The sequence below is a fragment of the Archocentrus centrarchus genome, chromosome 14 (assembly GCF_007364275.1).
Source record: "Archocentrus centrarchus isolate MPI-CPG fArcCen1 chromosome 14, fArcCen1, whole genome shotgun sequence".
Lineage (NCBI taxonomy): Eukaryota > Metazoa > Chordata > Actinopteri > Cichliformes > Cichlidae > Archocentrus > Archocentrus centrarchus.
The window spans coordinates 13478887-13499093 of record NC_044359.1 but is presented as its reverse complement, the minus strand read 5'-3'; the positions used below and the strand labels follow the sequence as shown (position 1 = coordinate 13499093).

Below are 20207 nucleotides of genomic sequence, written 5' to 3'. Positions count from 1 at the left end.
TTTCATATAAAAAATAATTAATTTTCATGTTTTTTTTCATTGCATCATGACTTTAAGTGTTGGGTAATTAATTTTCCTTTATTGTCAAATGAATTTACCTTTTATACATTTTTTTATATGGTTGGTTACGGTTGTTGTGTCTTTAAAAAGGACGAAAACATTTTTTTTTTGTCTTAGTGTGAACCAGTTCTTTTTCAGCTGAAGTCTGCAGAGGGGCATTTTTGGTTGTTTGATGGCTACACCTTAAAATATAATGGAAAATAAATGTTATGATGTGATGTTCAAAAAATTTAAAAACAGTGAAAATCAGGACACACACAGGTTGCCTCTGTTTTGGATGATTTCAGAGATTGAAAGATGCTCTGTAATGAATTCTTGACAGTCTGAGACAGAAACAAATAAAAGCCGGGCTACTTCCAACATCCCAGTCCTGTTGTGCCATATAGATGCTGTGATGTAAGTTAACAGAAAAAACTAAACTTATCTCCGACCCATCTTCTTTTCTATGAAAAACCTCACACTAGCAAACCGAAGCCTTTAGCATTGGTCCGTCAAAGGGGCTGCAGGCAGAAGAGAAAAGTGCAGGAATAATATGGTATGAAAAGATAAATACACTATCTGACAGTAAGCAGGAAGTTTAGATAATCTAAGACTGACATGGGATAAAAAGGTAAGTGCATGCTACTTTCTACCTGAGTAAAAAACCCCACTTTTCAGCACAAATTGATTAAATGAATCAATAAATGGATTCATTTGCATAGTGCTAGACTGCTGAGTGTGCTGGTGGATTTGCATTTATTGGATAGAAGACAACCTTGTGATTATAGTGACCTTTTTCCTCAGTAAGAGCTAAAAATGTGCATCTTTCGATTTCTGTGTGTCTTCTGTAATGAATGGCTTTATCATTGCTCATTCTTCTAATGTTTGATGCTGTAGATCCATTATAAGAGATTATAAGAAGACCTTTTTGTTTTGTCAGGTGGTGTGATGTCTTCCTCACTTGTTTTGTCTTTATAGCCGTTAAAGTCATTACAAAGACGCCTTGACTACTCTGGGAAAGGGCTGCAGAACATCTGCAGTTTATCAACTTAACTTTTACAAGTACAGATGACTGTACTTGTAAAAGCCAGCTTTCTAATAAATCATCAAATCTTTTTCTTCTTCTTTTGGCTGTTGCCTTTAGGGGTCACCAGAGTGGATCACCCCTAACATCCTCCTCTCCCACACCAGCCCACTGCATGTCCTCCTTCACTACATCCATGAATCTTCTCTGTGGTCTTCCTCCTCCTTTCCCCCTGCCTTGCCTCCAAACCACTTAACCTGAGCTGCCCCTCTGATGTACTAATCCCGTCCATTCCGGCCACGCCCAACAAACATAATAAAAATCATCAAATGCAAAGATATAAATTTTGGTCAGACATGAAGGAGTGGTTTTGCCCCCCCAAGACTCAACAAAAGGCCATGAGGTCAGTGGTCTAATAGCCATCAGCAATCATAAGCAACTTACTTGAAATTATAGCAGAAGATGAACGAATGGTCAATTAAGTCTGTATAATTTTTTTTTTCAAATTGCCAACAACACAGTTAGAGATAAAGCCAGTGATTGCGTCAATATAGATCTGATTGAAAACGATAGGCTATCAGAATATGACAACCCACAGTGAGCACTCTTTATCCTCTGCCTCTCGTTCGTTTCCGTCGCTTGCTGCGCGCGTGCAAGTGCAGTTTTAGCGCGTGCAGGATTTGGGGAGGGGTGGGGGGGACGCGCTCCATGGTGACATCTAGAAGCACAAATAGAGTGGAGCTGTGCAGTAAGGAAAGAGGGCGAGAGCTGGCTCCCTCAGCGTCGTGCGTGAATGGACTGACACATCCGAGTAGGATGAAAAAGTGAAGCCGTATTTCTGCGTCTCTCACCTGAAGTTTCAGCAACCGGTAGAAGCGGCGGAGCTCCATGAACGTGATAACGAAAGTCAAAGAGGATAAAGACCATGCTTCCAAAGGTGAGTAACGATGAACCTGAGTCAGGAACGAGAATTTTTTACTCGTTTTTTACTTTAAAGAGGGAAGAAGAAAAAATAAAAGAAGAAGAAGAAAGATTTTAACCCAAAAGCTTTGCAATGATGCTGAGTCCAGCACGCTGCATGGACAGTTAATCCCATTATCCCCACAATACAGGGCATAGAGGGCATTGTGTAGAAGATTCAAAATATAGACTAAAGCTCTTGAAAAAAAATATGTATTTAGACATAATGAAATAATGAAACGTGGTTTCTTATTTCTTGGATGTTTTCTCTCTATGGATCCTGCATTTACCAGCTTTGGGATATTTCAAATATAGGAGGAAAACCATCAACCCGTGATGTTTGTGGCATTTTTCTTAAGATTGAATTTCTCGTGTGACGAGATTGTTAAATCACTGAATGTCTTCTCCCGTGAAAGGGTTTTGTCACACACAAATTCATTCATTCCTCCCCCCTGGACAGCAGTAAAAATCGACGTGGGGTACACCGCAATGGAAACTGGGAAACTATGATTGCCATGGAGACAAAAAAGGGAGTTGCCTGCAAACTGCGCTCTGTCATGAATAATAAGCTGTGTATGAAACCCTTGGTCATTCATGAAAGAGCGGATTTTTTTCCCCCCTCCTTTTTAAATTATAGTACGACAAAATGATTTTAGCCAATTTAGAATAAATTCAGTGGAAAATCCGCTGTGAATCAGAGCAGAACAGAATCCACAAAGTGTGATGATTTAGTGCCAAGAATTTAAGTAATGCTAAATAAACAAAAAATCGTTCTCATAATTTAACAAAAAGCAATTTAGTAAATATGGGGGAGTTTAATATAGTTTATCAAGAAAAAAATCAATCAATCAAAAGTTTTAAAATGTGAAGCATGAGGACAAGAAATTCAATGACACTGAAGAGCTGAAACCTTAAATGTAGGCCGGCAACACAAGTTAGTCACACTTGTGCTTAATGCCAGGCAGAGATACTATCACAATCTATTCTAAACATACACAGAGTGCACCAATAAAAACAATAAGCACTGAGTCAGCAAGCTGCTGTTGGAATGATGAATTAGCAACACATCAGCCAGGGACTCTGCTGTAATTTATTGTTTTACTATGTGCCAGTGATTGGTTGTTCAGCTGTTAGGCAGCCAATGATAATTTGAGCATTTCTGAAGGAAAAAAAGACTAATCTTTAGATACAGTTTGTTTAATTCTGTTCACCTAAACTATTTATTCTGATTAGTTTGTCTCATTTATTTCCTGTTTGCATAAACACTGCACTCACCAACTCAGGTTTCATATTAGCTGCTCCTCAGCTGAATAACATTGAGAACTCGGCTGCTTAATGTAAATCAGAGGTGGCCAGAGAGACTCACCATCTCTGGAAACTCTCCAAAACACTTTAACTCGATCTAAATAAAAGGAAGACAACTTCACTGTTTATTTTTGGACTCAAATGTTTCTGGAGACATGATGAATAAAAGCCTTTGTCTGTTCAAATGCAGACAAAAGGCTCATGCCGTGGTGGGAGGAAGAAGCATCTTGCTTTTGTTGGTCATTAGGAAGACAAATTGATCACTGCTGTGTCATCTGCCATGACATCACCAATGCGTGCTTCATGTCACCACTGATGGAAAGACTTGGCTAAGTTCCCTGTTTGCTTTTTTGCTTGTTTTATTTTTTGATTCTTGAAGCTGCTTTGCTGTTGATGGGCAGCTTAAATAAGTTTCAAAATCCATCCATCCATCCTACTCTCCTGATTGAAAGCAGAAATGATTCCAGAAGGTCTCTGTACCCACCACCCTGCAGTTGGTCCCAGTCGTAGACTTTGGATGAAGTTACCAGCCAATATTGCAAAGCCCAGTGAGCAAGGTGCAGCCATTAACTATTTGGGTGGACTACACTGACACAAATACCAGTTAGTGCTTAGTAATAGCCAAGAATATTTAATATTCGAATGAATGGTCGTGAATATTCAGTTACAGAACCTTCTCTCTGTCTCTCTCTCTCTCTCTCCCACACACACACACACACACACACACACACACACACACACACACACACACACACACACACACACACACACACACACACACAATATTTATAATTAAAGGAGGAGCATCCTATTTCAAATAATTTTTTTTCTGAATTGTCATCACAATTCTTGTTCTTACTGGACAACCTGTGAAGATTTCAGATCTATAGAGTCAGCACCTTAGATTTCAGTTGCTCATCATCACAGAGGCTACTTCAGTATCCCTTAGACTGATACCTCTATTATACAAACAGTAACAAAAGAACTTGATGATTGAGGCTCTCTCCTATGGTAAACCTACCCAAGCAGGTCAACCGTCATGATTAGGTAAACCTAACTATGTAAGTAATCCCATTCAAAAGCTCAGGCTTCAGACTGCTCTAAACGCTCCAGGTCATTTCTTCTACTCTGTATAAGGTCAATGTGAGAGCATATCCTTAACATGGCCATCTTAGGCACAAAGCTCTGGCTATAAGCACAACAGCTCCACCCAGCTGCTGTTCAAATCTTCTGTTTACCTGTCAGAGGAAAATTGGCTTAAAGGGAAGATATCCTAAAATGATGAGAAGCTAAAAATGCTGGATTCAGAGAGGGTGAATTGAAGATCTGTGTCAAGGCTCAGTGTAAGATAAAAAAGGATTTTTTTAAAAAAATTGTGATTCATGCAAAGCTATTATTATAGAGTCCAATAATAAAAATATAGAGCTGGAAATATGCATAACAGAGCCAGTTAAACTTCAGCTTCTTTGTATCATATCACTGTAGGTATTGTAATAAATCAGGTTTATGGTAACCTTTACTCATAAAGCACTAATAGGGAACAAAGCAAACATATCAGTACACAGAAAATGCATTTAAACCAAGCCAATAAAAATGTGGGTGATTTATAAGATGGTAGATCCAGTGAGAGACCAGAGTAGGGAGAAGACTTGTACATTATAATGTCTACAAAAAAATCACTCTGAAATATTGCTTTTTGAGGATAGCTTATCATTTGTGATGTTTAAAAACTTAGGATTTGAATATACAATACTAGTCAAAAGTTTGGACACACTCACACATTCAAGTGTGTCCGAACATTTGACTGGTTCTGTATACATTAACAAAATAAAGAGACATGGCCCCATCACACTGACTGAGGCCACACAGCATAAAGTAAGTGAGATACAAAGCCAGCATTACTGCTCTCACAATCGCTTACATTTGTCAAGGATTTTCTACTTTTTGACAAAAACATACACACCATGTTATCATGATGTAAATTGGGTAGAAAAGCACTAAAAGTTCTATTAGGTAAACAGATTCCCATTGCAGGTCTTCTATAGGCTCCAACAGTATCACTCAGCCTTTTAAAGGCACTCACCATTCCCACAGCTTTGGCACCATATAATGTTATCTGATTATGTGGTGCCATCCAGTGGCTGATCACTTACAAAACTAGTGATGACGCATAGTTTAAAAAATCCAAAGGGAAGCATAACATTTGCAGATGTTTTTCTTTTTCTTTCTTTTTCTCTTTTTCAATTACACTGAATTAATTGAATATTGGCTACCTGCCCAGGCCACTATCTTTGAAATCTGTGCCAAAACATGCCAGCTGCCATCTTTGCAATTTGCTATTCTACACCAAGGTTACAAAGCTATTTTGGGAAGAAGCAAGAATTGAAAAGAAAGAAAGAAAGAAAGAAAGAAAGAAAGAAAGAAAGAAAGAAAGAAAGAAAGAAAGAAAGAAAGAAAGAAAGAAAGAAAGAAAGAAAGAAAGAAAGAAAGAAAGAAAGAAAGAAAGAAAGAAAGAATTGAAAGAAGAAAGAAAGAAAGAAAGAAGAAGAAGAAAGAAGAAAGAAAGAAAGAAGAAGAATTGAAAGAAAGAAGAAAGAAAGAAAGAAAAAAAGAAGAGAAAGAAAGAAGAAAGAAAGAAAGAAAGAAAGAAAGAAAGAAAGAAAGAAAGAAAGAAAGAAAGAAAGAAAGAAAAAACCTGACCCACCTCATTTGTCTGACTAATAGAGTTATTTCCTGATCACAGGAAGCCAGACTATAATGATACAATTAGGTGGGCAAAACAACAATAATACTGGATCTCTGGAAATATTGATTATGTAAAACCAGAATCCACAGAGTTACTTCAAAGATTTTTTTCAATAACTTCTTCTATTAGTTTTACTGCTCAACTTGCTGAGCTTGCATGTTCTCTGAGAACATCCTGCTTCAAAGCATTCAACAAATTTTGTGTTCCCCTGTACTGCAGTGCATGCAGCAGCAGACGCTGCAGTGTGTTATTCTTGGTGTATCATGTCAGTGATATGGATGCTGCTGTGTTTTAACAGGCTGCTTCACAGGAAGTGCCCTAAGAGGACAACAATGTAATGGGCTGATAATATAGGGTTCTAGATGGTTATGTAGAGTCTGTGTATAATCCATGGGCATGTCTCTGAGTGAGGTTGCTATTTAATGTGCTATGATGGTACTGTATGTAGTGAGGATAGTACACAGACCCAGTGTGAAAGAGAGCCACTAGTTGTGTGTTTTTTGTGGATTTGTGTGCATGCTGTGTGAGTCGCCTCTGAATGGAAATCAAGGCGTTTGTTTTTTTTTACTGGTTTCACTTATATATGATTGCCTTAACATAAGTGCGTGTGTGTGTGTGTGTGTGTGTGTGTGTGTGTGTGTGTGTGTGTGTGTGTGTGTGTGTGTGTGTGTGTGAGAGAGAGAGAAATGTGGGTTTAAGCAATGCTTGGCTCCACAGGGTGAACTTGTAATCAGAGTTTAATTAGAAGCAAAAATAAATAAGAATTTAGCTTGGAGCTTGTTGGTGTGGTTTAAACTGTGACAAATATCTGATGTAAGCCTTGTTTCTTATTAATCAGATTTATTTCACCAAGTCCTGCTTCTCTTTGTTAAAAGTGTTTAGCCTGGTTTAGCATGGCATTTTAAATCATTTGCATTTTTCTTTGACTCAGGCTCCAGTTTAGGCAGCAAGTACCAGATTCTCTATTGTAATATTTACTGCTTTTTGAATGAGTGGAAAACATGAATCTGATTGCAGGAATTTGGGGATTAAAACCTGATCGTTTTTGTTTGTTTGTTCACACCTTATTGAACAATTGTTTAGATAAGCATGTGTTTCACTGGTAAATTAATTGTTTAGGTGACAAAAAGCCTTTTAAAGAGGACTTGGATACCCACTAGAGAAGTCACAAGAGGCCCCTGTGACTTGTACTGAAAGGAAAAATAAAGCTATCGTTTTTGGATAGTCAATAACTATGTTTAAGTGTTCAAAGAGGTCAATAGAGAGTACTTATATGTAGGCTACAGTAACATAGATTTGGATGAATGTGTATTAAGGAAAAACAAACACAGACAGCGTTAGGTCCTTGGATTTGGAAAGGGCCTGCTGGCTTTCTCCCTCTCTTATTGTGCGAGATCAGCGGGGCCTCGAGATGAATCATTAATGACCGGTTCCAACGGCTTAATGGCCTCTAATGTTCTGTAATGATCTCCCGTCAACGCCATGTGCGCGGCCTTAATGGATCCAATGCCGTGGAGAATTGTCTGGTTTGAACTTCAATAATTCGCCCTGTTTTCGACGAGCAGCGCACAACAGGAAGTGCAAAAAGTCGCGAGCAAAAGGCTCCAGAGCTCCACGGGCGCAGCATGACTTTCCCTCTCCGTCGATCCACTTCAGGTAAGACCAGAAAGACCAAAGTTAGCTAGTAAAAGTTAAAAGGGACACATTTATGTGTAAATATCATCACTTCGTGGCAGTTTATGTTTTGGTAAGAAGTTTAAGGTACGCACTAAACTAAGCTACAATAACGCGACAGAGGTGCTGGTAGTATTTGAAGGGCTTCTGAGTTGTTGCCGTTTAATGATTGAATGTAAATTGTGGATCTTAAATTTTTGTGTTTAACTTAATGGTGATAATTTGCTATACATCCAGTTAAACAGTTAAACAGTTGCAGCGCTGTCCGTGGTGCTGAAAACAGGGCAGGACGCGCCCTTCTGTTTGGATGACAGCTGGACTCTGAGCACACTTCACTTAGCAACACGCTGGCTCCTTTAAACACTTACATAAACACATTCATAATGAATCGTCTCGTAATGTGGTAGGATGAGTTGATTTTACAACCCAGTTATTTATATTAAATAATCCCTTCAGTGTAAAGTCCATGTCGACTTGCAGTTTCTTACACCTTCTTCTCTACCAAAATCACTTTGCATTTTAAGTTTAACCTTAAATAAAATACACCCATCGCTGTTCAAATAAATCATGGCCTTCAATGTGTAAACAAATTCTAGGTCTGAGTAGACACTGAAGCTTTGGTTTTCTAAAGTGATCGGCGATGGTTTTCTAAAGTCTTTATGTCGCAAGCTGCGGCTTTCTGTTGTGCGTAGCTGTTTACACTTTCCCTCTTTTTATGGTTAGACTGGTTTATGGTTCATTTCTATCTGTTTTATGTTTAGGCTGCTTTATTTTTAGATAATTACGCTCTCCTTTCAAACTTTTTTTTTTTTGTTCAATTCTTAAACTGCCAGCTGGTGGCGCTAATTAACATGCTGCGATTTAAATTAATTTAAGTTCTTCAGACTGTTTACATTTGTCTCCATTAAGGCATCAGTATGTCATTTCAGGCTACTTTTCTGATTCTATGTACACCTTAAGTAAATGTTAATTATGGCTATCCGTTTATTCAGCTACATATCTTTTAATCTTTGTAGCTTATCTGTTTCTTGACTGTGTTTCTATTGATTAATTTATTGGTTTGCTTGTTTTCTGTAAAGATTAAATTTTCTTATCGTGATGGCTGAAGGCAGCATTGGTGGTGTTAATGTTCCTCAGAATTACTTCATATCTGATGTTTTTAGTTTGTGTGGCTTAAGCTTTTAGGGGCCTGTAGTTGGTTTTAATGCAGCAATCTCATAAAAGAAACATGAAGAACTAGATTAAGCTTTCAGTCACTTCTTTACTTTGGTTGTTTTCTTTCACATGATTGATGTTTTAGTTGACATTACTGGTTAGTTATGAAATCATTTGAGTGCTGTCTGAGGGAGTGTGGGTTGAACTGTAAAGTCACAGCTAAAACTATATTTATCTGTACATTTACAAGAGTCTTACCTAACCAGAAGGCCATCGGTGGTACTTCAGCTTTCTCAGTCAACGGCAGGCTCCATGTTCCACTTCAGTGGCCACTTCCTGACCTCAGTTTCTGTCCACAGTCCATCACTTCCTCCACCTACTGTCTTATCCGAACAGTGGGTTACAGCTTACCGGGTTTGGCTCCCCTTCATTCATGTAGTTTGCAGCTCACCACATCCTCTTGCTCCTCCAGCCATCAATCTCTCCCGCTGGAGAACAGTGGCACTGACTCTGCCCGCTGTTCGGCGCCAGATGCCACATTCAGGTCAACTTTCGTTTGCCGGCTCTTTATCCACTGCCTCCTCTTCCTCTGTACCAGTTGGAATTACAGTTGCCATCCGCCATTGCAGCTGTTTCTGGCTCTGACAACTATGCATCTGTTTTCCTGTGGGGGCTGCCTGTGGCCAGCCGACCTGCATTGAGTGGCTGATTGCTGCTGCTGCTGCTGCTGCTGCGTGTGTGTGTGTGTGCCTCTGCTCTGGTGCTAATGCAAAAGGGAACCTCTAGAAAGCAATACAGCTTGCCCAGACAGAAGTGTCGTCTTATTCACCTCCTTCTTGCATGCTGCAGCCTTTTCAGCAGTGGTGAACCTCTGCACCAAAAATTAGAGCCCCTCCTTTCTCCCTCCCTCTCATTTTTCAATTTCTCCCTCTCATGCACAATCACCAGGTCTTTCTCTCTCTCTCTTCCTTCTTTGTCTCTTCACTTTATTTCTCATATTTCATTATCATGCTGTGCCTTCTCACATATGTCATTTTTCTTGATATATTCAATAATCTTATACTTTATTCTCCAGCCCTTTCTCTTTCACCCACTGACACACTCAGTGTCTCTTGCTCCTTCTCCTGGGTTTATTTTTCCCTCCTCTTTCATTCATCATTCTCTTTTCCAATCCATATTTAGGTTATTTTCTACAAGCTTCTCCCTCTCTCTCTCTCTCTCTCTCTCTCTCTCTCTCTCTCTCTCTCTCTCTCTAACACACACAGGCACACTCAATATCTAATTTTCTCTCTTCTGCCCACCCCTCTTTCATTATTCCTCCTCTCATTCATTCACCTGTTTGTCTCCTCTCTTATTTCATTGTTTATTTTCCCACCACCTCTATTATCCTCTCCCGCTGCCTCGCTGCTGTCTATCACACATCAGCATATCCAGTGTATCATGTAAATATCATGCCACGTGGGGTACAGGGGCTACAGGTGAGAAATCACTGTCCCTCCCCCGCTCCCACCACTCCTCTCCTCACACACAAAACACATAACATGGACACGCATACACACACACACCCACTCCACCCCCCCTCCTCACTCTTCTTCCTCGCAGCGGGCAGGGCTGCAGCAGTTTTATGAACGGCACGGCTGCACCATGATCCCTTTCCCACTGAACCAACCCCGAGCTGTTTCATTGACAAACATTCCAGTTGCTGCAGTTCTGTCACGGACAGCGTCGAGAAGCGGAGCATCACCGGGGGAACGGTGCAGAGCAGCAGCAGCAGCAGAGGAGGCAGCAGCTGCAACGACCGTCAACAACCCCCGGTGTCGTTCACACCAGCTCAAAAGCTGTTGATTTGCCACTTGGACCTGGGATTCTCGTGCACCGTCGTTCTTCATCCACGCTCTCTCGGGACACTCAGAAGAATCATCAGAGGGGAAATCAGACAGCTTTTGCCACTCAGACCCCTTGTGGGGATGTGAGGCGGCGTCGTTAACGCTCAGTTACTGGCACAGTGCTGGATTTGTTTAACGACTTCCATGAAGCGCCGGGACGCACCGATGGAGGATTCTGGACGCTTTTTAAAATCACGGATATCTGCGAGACTGCATCGGTCGGTGTGTGATGCGAACTGAGCCGTGGGTGGTGTAGACCCCCTCCCCGTGCTCCACACACCCCGACCGCCTTGTCCGCGATCACCCTCTCCAACCGGGACGCGCAGCCTTGCTTCACTACACCGTGGGAACATGTCCCGGGCAGCGGCTATCGCCAGCTCCCTGATCCGCCAGAAGAGACAGGCAAGGGAGCGGGAGAAGGCAAACGCATGCCGCGGGAGCGGCAGCCCGAGCAACAGCAAAGGCGCAAACGAGAAACCGAGCAAGCTGAACGTGTTTTCGCGTGTCAAATTGTTTGGATCAAGGAAGAAACGGAAGAGAAGGCGACCACCAGGTTTGGGGGTGGGGGAGAGACTAGTCGCATAGCCGCCACCACCACCTCAACCATCTTCACCATCACCTCCAGCATCATCACCATCCTCATCACTCCAACCATTCAGCATTATTTTTTTCTCATCACTAAGGCAGGTTCTTCATCACTTCATCATTTATCACCCTGTGGATAATGTCATAACCCTGTTGCATGATACCACAAACATCTCACATGAATAACTTTATATTGTCCCACAGCAAAGTGTTGAAAAACAGGACCTCACTGGTTCACTCATGTTATATCTGTCAGTTATTATCTGATTTTTTTCCACAATGTTCAGTGGTCAGGGATCGATACTGGTGGTCACGGCCCTCAGGCACCAGTGATTAGAAATATAAACAGCTTCTCCTCTTCTGATACTTCCGGCATCCTAGAGGCTGCTGGATTTGATACATGCGATCACATGACAGCAATAAGAAATGAATGCACTTATTATTTCTCTTTTTGTCTTAGAGCCCCAGTTAAAGGGCATTGTAACCAGGCTTTCCAGTCGCCAAGGCTTCCAGCTGCAGATGCAGCCCGACGGCACCATTGATGGAACCAAGGATGAAGACAGCACCTATGGTGAGTCTGGCTTTGTTTGGATTTTGTGTGTGTGTGTTTTCAAAAATCTGTTATTTTCTTGACTCAATCATTTTGACTATAACATTAAATTATTATAAGACTTTATGCTTTAATACAATCTATAAATACACATAAAATATGATAAGCACAAAGAAAAGCCTGAAACTGACCTTCTTACATTGTTAGTGCAGGTTCATATTTCTTCTTGCTACGACAGAATATTGCAACATATTAAGGCTTTAAGGCTTGATTTAATTTAAGTCCCTCAACATCCCTGTTGTTGAGCTGCATCCAGTCCCAGTCGAATTCAATTTAATGATAAGTTTCACCCTGTGGAAATCTGTTTGATGTGGGGATTTTAATTCAGTCAGTCACTCAACAACATGTCAAGTGTTAATTTAATAAGCAAATGTCAAGTGGTGACACTGCAACTCTTTCTGTACGAAATGCTCCCTGGTTAAAGAAATGAATAAAATGTCTACAGAACATACAGCGCAATGTTCAAATCCCTAAAATGATGAAAGATACTACGCTGAATCAGAGAGCGGATTCATTTTTACCCACTCCATTTCATTCTCTCTTTCACACACACAGACACTACAGCGTGTGATTGATACGGCTAATTCAATTCTGTTGTTGTGGCTCAGACTGCAATCGCTCTCCTTATGCACAGTTGGTGTTGCCAGCATCTCACATTAGTCTCTGTTACTTCTCAGGCCACCAACTGTTGTCTGCATACAGAATGACTACAGAGGAAGCGTGTTCTTTAATGAGATGATTACATGGTGTATACATCATGTAAACACGTACCCACATGAAATCAGTCACCCGTAAATGCGTTTGAATGGATAATCCCTGTAATCCATGACTTCATATATTATACACGGTTATTGTAAAGAACAGGATTGACTGCATGATTATAATTAAACAAGGGCATGACTCATAGAACTTCTAGAAATAATTATGTTTCTATGGCTGAGTCTAATCTTTAAGTTGATATGTTGTTGCCATTGAAGCTTTATGTGTTGATTCATTTTGCCGGAAAATGCATTTAGATTAAAACTGACAGCCTTTGATTTAATGTCATATTCACTGTAATGTGTCGGAGAGCCCAGACAGCTTAGTTTTGCTCGGGTAGCTTATGCTCATAAATCATGCTGTAAAAATTCACAAACAGCTGAAGCTCATTGAATTTGCAGTGTTAAAAAGCTCGGGAATGCACTGCTTACACCACATGCTCAAAACAGTTGGCAACAGCGGCCCACTTCTCGAGCAAATCGTCAAACATTCTCTGATTGCAGTTTCTTAACTTGCCCCTTTTCTCTGACTCGCATCAGTGTAAAGTAAATACATTTTGAGGGTTTTGGAGTGTTAATCAAACATAAATTCATCTTCTGTGTGGGAAACTGTAATGGGCACTTTTAACTACCGTCTGACATTTTATAGACTAAATGACTGATTGAGTAGAAAAAATAGCTGAAAGTGATCATTAAGTGCAGCTCTAGCAGGAACATTTTCATTTTTGTAATAGATGAAATAGCGCTGATCCCTGACTCGCCGGCGTTTCTGTTGAAGCATGTCCTTGCACTATCAAATGTTTACCAAACCTTGCTCTGCTGCATGCCTTTTGATAATTCTATCCCACGCTTAATAGCGGGAGCTAAATTGTTAGCGTAATTCAGCCTCCTCAGTGGCTGACTGACCTTCAAAATAGCTTCTCTGTGGTAAAATGGAGGTGTCATCATGCCATTGATATTGATGAGTATTTTTCTCTTTCCCCTCTGTGTTCACTGTGTGAATGCTCATTTGATTGTTTTGGGCGCATGTGTGCTTATTGTGTGCGTGGCTTCACGTGTGCATATGCAGCTGTGTTTAACCTGATCCCCGTGGGGCTTCGTGTGGTGGCCATCCAGGGTGTCCAGACCAAACTTTACCTGGCAATGAACAACGAAGGCTTTCTCTACACCTCTGTAGGTCACCACACACACACACACACATGCACACACACGCACGTGCGTGCGCATACACCATCATAACCATCAGCATCATTATCACTATAGACTAAAACCTGCTCTTTGGGTCAGGGTGAGTAATGAAGCAGAAGCTTTCACTGTGAGCAGTCTCACTGTCATAACATCATCACATCAATACTTTAACTATAGTGTTGCTTTGTGAGTCAGCTACCACGGGGTGTTATAATCCAGTGTCTGAGCCTCCCTTATCTGTCTCCTGATATTGTGGTTTCTCAGGATTGATTTCAGATCATCCCCCAGCCTCCTTTTGTTTATCCTCCTTCAGTGATTCCGTGATAGGAAGATTACTTTGTATCCATTTACAGACACAGCTCCCAAAATTTGTTTTCACATCTTTTCCCACTTGAAACACACATGCATTCCCCCTGTCTCCACTGTGTCTTCATTTTCTCAGACGGGTCAGAAGGTAGTGCTGGCTGCAGTGGAGTGCATTAAGCGCCTCACTTTAGCTGCACAGCTCTGATGGTGGGTGGTGTGGAAGCAATAACAAAACAGAATCAACAAAAATAACAGCAATCTGAACAAAACTGCGAGACCAACAGATGAAAACTAACAAAGAGGAAACAGAAGAATGGCACAAACCCCGATGTAATAACAGCCACGCTGCTACGCCTGTGCAGACATGTATACCAACACAATATCTGGTCCATCGTGTTGTTATTGTGAGGCTGCTGGGTTCAGTCACAGCACTGATATCGCTCGTTCCATCTTCTCACCTCATATTAAATACAGAATACAGCCACAAGAAATTTCTACTCCTAGGTCATATTTCTTTATGTTTTCCTGCTTAATCTATTTAAAGATCATGCATACTCAAACTTAATCAGAATTTACTTAAGATTAATGGATACCAGAGAGAAATAGCTTTCTCTCTGGGCACCACCGTTCTCTCACTGGTCTGGTTGGTATTCAAGGGAGTAGCCGGTTGCTATGGAGACGCAGGAATAAGGAAATGCAAATGTCAGCTGTCCTAAGTTGGTGCATTTTGTTCTCGGAGACTACAGCCTGGCCGAGATAATGATTCAAAGAGCAGACCAGCTGATGGATGAATACACTGATGACTACATGGTGGAATGACTGAACACTTTTTAACGGAGTTGACGCCTGCAGCTAACACCCCACCTCGCCGCGTCTACTTTATCACCTTCTTGTCTTCTTTCTTTTTATGATTTGTTCACATTTCTATCACACTTTTCTTCCAGGAACATTTTACCCCAGAGTGTAAATTCAAGGAGTCAGTGTTCGAGAACTACTATGTCACCTACTCCTCCATGCTGTACCGGCAGCAGGCGTCGGGCCGAGCTTGGTACCTGGGGCTTAACAAGGAGGGTGGAATCATGAAGGGGAATCATGTCAAGAAGAACAAGCCTGCTGCACACTTCATACCGAAACCACTCAAAGGTAAGACTAATGGTCTTACTAACTTAGTGTCGTCACATTTCACATGCTGGAACACATTAAAGCTGAAATGAAGTTTATTTGCTATGGAAAAAAAGTTGATATTTCTGATGCTTGCTTAAAAAACACAGAACTTCAAAGGCTGTGTCGCTTGTTGTTGCTTCACTTGGATTTTTGTGTTTTACTGTACAAAATGATGAAGGGTGTGTGCGGGATTTGAGATGAAAAGGGTGTCTTTGCATTCATCTTTGCATTTCTCTCAGTTTGAAAGTCAGTCACAACCTAACAATATATTGAAAAAATATATACATATCTTTATATGGCCAAAATTTCAAATAATAAGCTCAATGTATTCAGAGGTATGAGCCCAAGGCTTAGGTTTCAAACTGAGCTAAACACTCAGACAGGAACACAGCTCAGCTCTGTTTTGGAGGGGCAACCAATCAGAAGAAAGTTGGCTTAAAGGGGGGGGGGGGGGGGGGGGGGGGGGGGTGATGGTGGTCTTAATGGGTGAGGAAAGGCTTGTTCACTCAGGGGTTGCACAAAGGCGTATCATAAACAAGAACTTCTTTAAACTGTGAATCATGCAAAGCTGCTCAAGTAAAATCCAAGAATAAAAAAAAACACGGTGCTGGAAATGAGCAGAATAGGGCCCCCTTTAAGATGAAACATACAGTATTTATATATTCATAGATTCTGAATGTGTCAGTGAGGGAGGAAAGAAATGAACTTTACTGTTGAAAAGTCTTTTTTAAGAAAAAACTGAGGATTTTTTTTTTTAAGTCTTAAAACATGCCCGGAGGGGGTGTTTAAATATTCATGGCTAAATATGCAGCAATCAGTGTTAACATTAGGAAAAGCTATAGATGAGCTCATAACCCTCGTGTGTTCATGTAGAACCGCGGTGAACAAAATAAACAGCTAATTGTGAAAATGGTTCTGAACACCTCGGGGTGAGTTTGGCTACTTGGTGAAAACAAAAACAGAATCTCAGGGAACTTATAGCACTCATTATCAAAGTCAGCCATACTGTGTAAAACTGTGTTTAAAAGTGCAGGTACCTTTTATTTTTGGGCCATAGAAACTGTAGCTGTGATATATCACGTGTGTGTGGAGCATCTTAGGTTAGAAAGTTTTTGAATGCATATAGTTGTTATGGCATCTAAGATTGCAAACGGTAATTAAAAAAGGCTTCATTTGTTAGGATTATGAACCACTCCCTGGAAAGATATATCCCTTGCAAAGGATCCAGGAGCCCAAAAATACCTACCCATATAAATACCTGACCACTAGACATGATGGTGTTAGGTGACCCTATTCCCAGGTTTGGGTCACAAGTGCTTATCAGAAAAAAAAAATACCAGGAAAATAGGAAAAGGGAGAATAATCAATATTTCTGTATTAATAGATCACATGACTTATCACATATTAAAGCCATGCTTATTGAAATGAATCCATAGAGATTAATTATCTGACTCCACTACAGCATTTCTGACTCTTTAGTATCAGCATTTCTAGATGCATTAGATGGCTGTTTCTAGTGAAAGAGCACTAAAAATGTACCATACACCATCTGACCAGCACCAAAGAGCAGGCACACAAAGTTAGCTGAAGAGCCACGTATTTCCCTGGAGACTTGGTAGAGAACAAAACAAAACTGAAAAGAGAATGAATATTGGACTTACATTCATCAGACGGACACAAATACGGCTCCATATAATGTTGCTAATGCAGCTAATGGATCTGCCCAGTGTGCGGCAACTGTTTGGTAAAAGGCTTCCAATTTAAAAGGTAATATGTGAATGATCAGAACTAATCAGGCACTGGAAGCTCAAGGAAAGAAAACAAATTGAAAATGAACTGAAGTTTCTTAGTTAACTGTTTATTTTTGTGCTAGTTATTGAATTAAGATTAGAATTTACTCACATTTATGGAGTATTATTGTGCAGCTTAAACTGTTGAAATTCCGCTATGGTAATAAAATAGCATCTTAAAATCAGAATTAATTAGTCTGCACACAGTAAACCTCCCAGGTGCAGAGGAACTGACTGAACAAAGCTGTGCAGACTAAACCCATGTGACTTACACCAGTGGCAATAAATGAATTAATGATTATTGTCTTGTCTTGTGTGTGTGTGTGTGTGTGTGTGTGTGTGTGTGTGTGTGTGTGTGTGTGTGTGTGTGTGTGTGTGTGTGTGTGTGTGTGTAGTGGCCATGTACAGGGAGCCCTCCCTCCATGACTTGACAGAACTCTCCCGTTCAGGCAGCGGCACGCCGACCAAGAGTCGCAGCGCTTCGGCCCTGCTTAATGGCGGCGGGAAGACACCCAGCAACAACGACTTATCCTAGCCCCCCGACCCCTCACACCTCACACACATGCACATACACATGCTCACTCAGACACACTCACATGCAGACATGTACACACCCACAGATCTCAGGCCGACATGCCCACACATCAGACTGGTGAGGGGTGGGATGAATTGAGGATAAAATGAAGGAGAACGGGAACGTGTTCTTCCACTAAACGGAGCCCACTGTGACTGACTGTGATGTAAATAAATCAAGGACAATCAATCCGTTTGGCTCTGCTGCCCTGGTCTGCAGAGGAACAGGACCTGTGACTCTCTTCCCTTGACTGGTCCTCCTGCTGTATCGTAAACAGACAGAACAAGAGGGGGGAGTGACAGAGGAGAGGACAGAGAAATTCAGACAGTCAGTCACACAGTCAGACAAACAGACTGTTACAGAGAACCAAAGAGTACAAGTATTAACCCATTAGGTTATTACTATGAAAAGGCACGTGGCTGGAAAGTTACATGGAGTTACAAAGGAAGGAAGTCTTTATCTAATCTACCGTACGCTATGTTTACACAGAGCTCATGGGTTTAAGTCATATTTTTAAAATTGACAAACATATTCCTTGTACACTTATAAGGACTTACCATGTGTTTGCATGCAGGTGTGCCTGAGTGTGTGTGTGTTTGTGTGTGTGAGAGAGAGAGAGAGAGTGAGCGAGAGAGAGAGTGAGTACATGCTGTGCTTGCAGTAGGCGTGCTGTGTGCGTGGGAGAGAAAGTGTGCGTGCACGCATGTGTCTTGGGGTTTGGGGTAGGGGTGGGTGGGTGGGTGGGTAATGGTAATTTACCTTTTTAAGATCTGTTGTATATGGGACAAACCCCCTGAGGGCTTGAGCAGGTTACTATAAGGTTTACTGTATATGCTTCCATGCTTACTTCTTACAAGCAATGCTGTCGTTTCTCTTTCTGTTCCTTGTTGTTGTCCCTTGCTGTTTGTTTGTTTGTTTGTTGTTGCATGGAAGCTTGTGGACCTCTGCTCAGTAGCAGCATGCTGAAGGTCCTTTTTTTTTCCCCCGGTCTTATGTGTTCCTGACCTAAAGAGAACACTAGTGAGCCAATAGTGTGATACCAGAACACTAGTGAACCAATGTGAGGGTGTTAGAACACTACTGGACCAATAGTATTGCACCAGAACATGAGTGGACCAATGGTGTTGGACCAGAACTTTGGCGAGCCAATAGGAGCACAGATTAACTTAATATTTTGGTTCCTGCTGTGGACAAACTAGAAATGCACTAAATAAACTCTTTCTAAGGAAGTGAATTGTCTCCCTTGTGTATTTATTTATACATTTTGCACCTGGCTCATGTCTATTTCAAATGTTTTAAGTATGATATTTCAATTTTATTAACAGTTAAGGCGTCGCTCATATTTTTTGTATTACATAAGACATATTTTTATGCTTTGCTCCAGCGGGCTGCTGATAATTTTGGTTTCATGCCCAGCTCTGACGGTTTTACCACCGCCGAAGGAGGAAGATGAATTAGTTCCTCTGAAAATGTGTCGATAGTGACTTGTGTGGATTACTGAGTGTAACAGTGCTGATTTGGTAACACTTTATAGTGAGGGTTTATGAATACAACTTCATGCATTAATGTAAGACTTCATGCATGAAAAAATAATAATTAATGTGAAACCTCACAAACTAATCATTGTAAAAGCTCATTAAATAATTAAGCAAACCCTCATGAATTATCAGGAGTACATAAATAAAACAACTCTTGCATGAAGCAGTACATTAATTAATTGCAATGTGTATTTCATTCATCATTACTTTGGCTATATTAACCACGTTCAGGCCTTCTTCCATAGTCGTCTGCAGTTTATGGGATGGACTCCAAAAAAATAAAATAAAATAAAAAAATTGCAGATGTGCATTATGGTTAATTCCAAATGTTGTAATCACGATAAATTGAGCATGGCTCTTCGTGTTTGTTGCTTGTTAGAATAAAGTGGTGACCTGCTCCTTTGTTAACGCTGATAAATATTGAATGATGAATAATGGCAGAAAATTAAATGTACTCACTTATCGAAAAGGGTGGCAATACTACACACACAGAACTCACACAAAACACATTAAAGAAGCATAACATATTTTAGTTTGACATATCAATGTAGAGAAATATCTTTGAAAAAAGTAAATTATTTTGATTAACTTTACTTTGTAGTAACAGAGAACTGATAATACAGTCATGGTTAAAAAGAAAGCGTACACTCTCTTTCACTTCTAAGGATTTACATGTATGAAAATCATAATAAAAATCATCTGGTTCTTAGCAGAGATTAAAACTAGACAAATACAATCTCAGATGAGCTACAAAACATGACATATAACACTGTCATTATTTATTTAACAGAAGCAGCCAAAGCAGAAGCACAAGGAGGAAAGACATCCACAGTGATCATAGAAAAGCAGTTGTTGCTGCCCATCAGTCTGGGAAGGGCCATCAGGCTATTTCCAAACTATTTGAA

General features: G+C 40.6%; 1 protein-coding gene across 2 annotated transcripts; it reads left to right on the top strand.

Annotated features, from left to right (window-relative positions):
* Window positions 1–1798: 1798 nt before the first annotated feature.
* On the top strand, window positions 1799–18478 carry fgf13b (fibroblast growth factor 13b). 2 transcript variants are annotated; one of them, XM_030745692.1, is made up of 5 exons: window positions 1799–2000; window positions 11835–11945; window positions 13812–13915; window positions 15181–15379; window positions 17586–18478. In XM_030745692.1, exons 1-5 carry the CDS (start codon window positions 1952–1954, stop codon window positions 17723–17725), a joined length of 603 nt encoding a protein of 200 aa, XP_030601552.1. In that variant the 5' UTR covers window positions 1799–1951; the 3' UTR covers window positions 17726–18478. The 2 variants fall into 2 exon arrangements, with proteins under 2 accessions (XP_030601552.1, XP_030601551.1); XM_030745691.1 differs by lacking the exon at window positions 1799–2000 and adding an exon at window positions 10540–11342.
* Window positions 18479–20207: the final 1729 nt, after the last annotated feature.

Excerpts from the sequence above, each read along its gene's own strand:
- fgf13b (XM_030745691.1), top strand. The coding sequence starts at position 11,141 with ATGTCCCGGGCAGCGGCTATCGCCAGCTCCCTGATCCGCCAGAAGAGA. Across the intron at positions 11,343-11,834 it reads GAAGAGAAGGCGACCACCAG|AGCCCCAGTTAAAGGGCATT; the intron begins GTTTGGGGGTGG and ends TTTTTGTCTTAG. Across the intron at positions 15,380-17,585 it reads CATACCGAAACCACTCAAAG|TGGCCATGTACAGGGAGCCC; the intron begins GTAAGACTAATG and ends GTGTGTGTGTAG.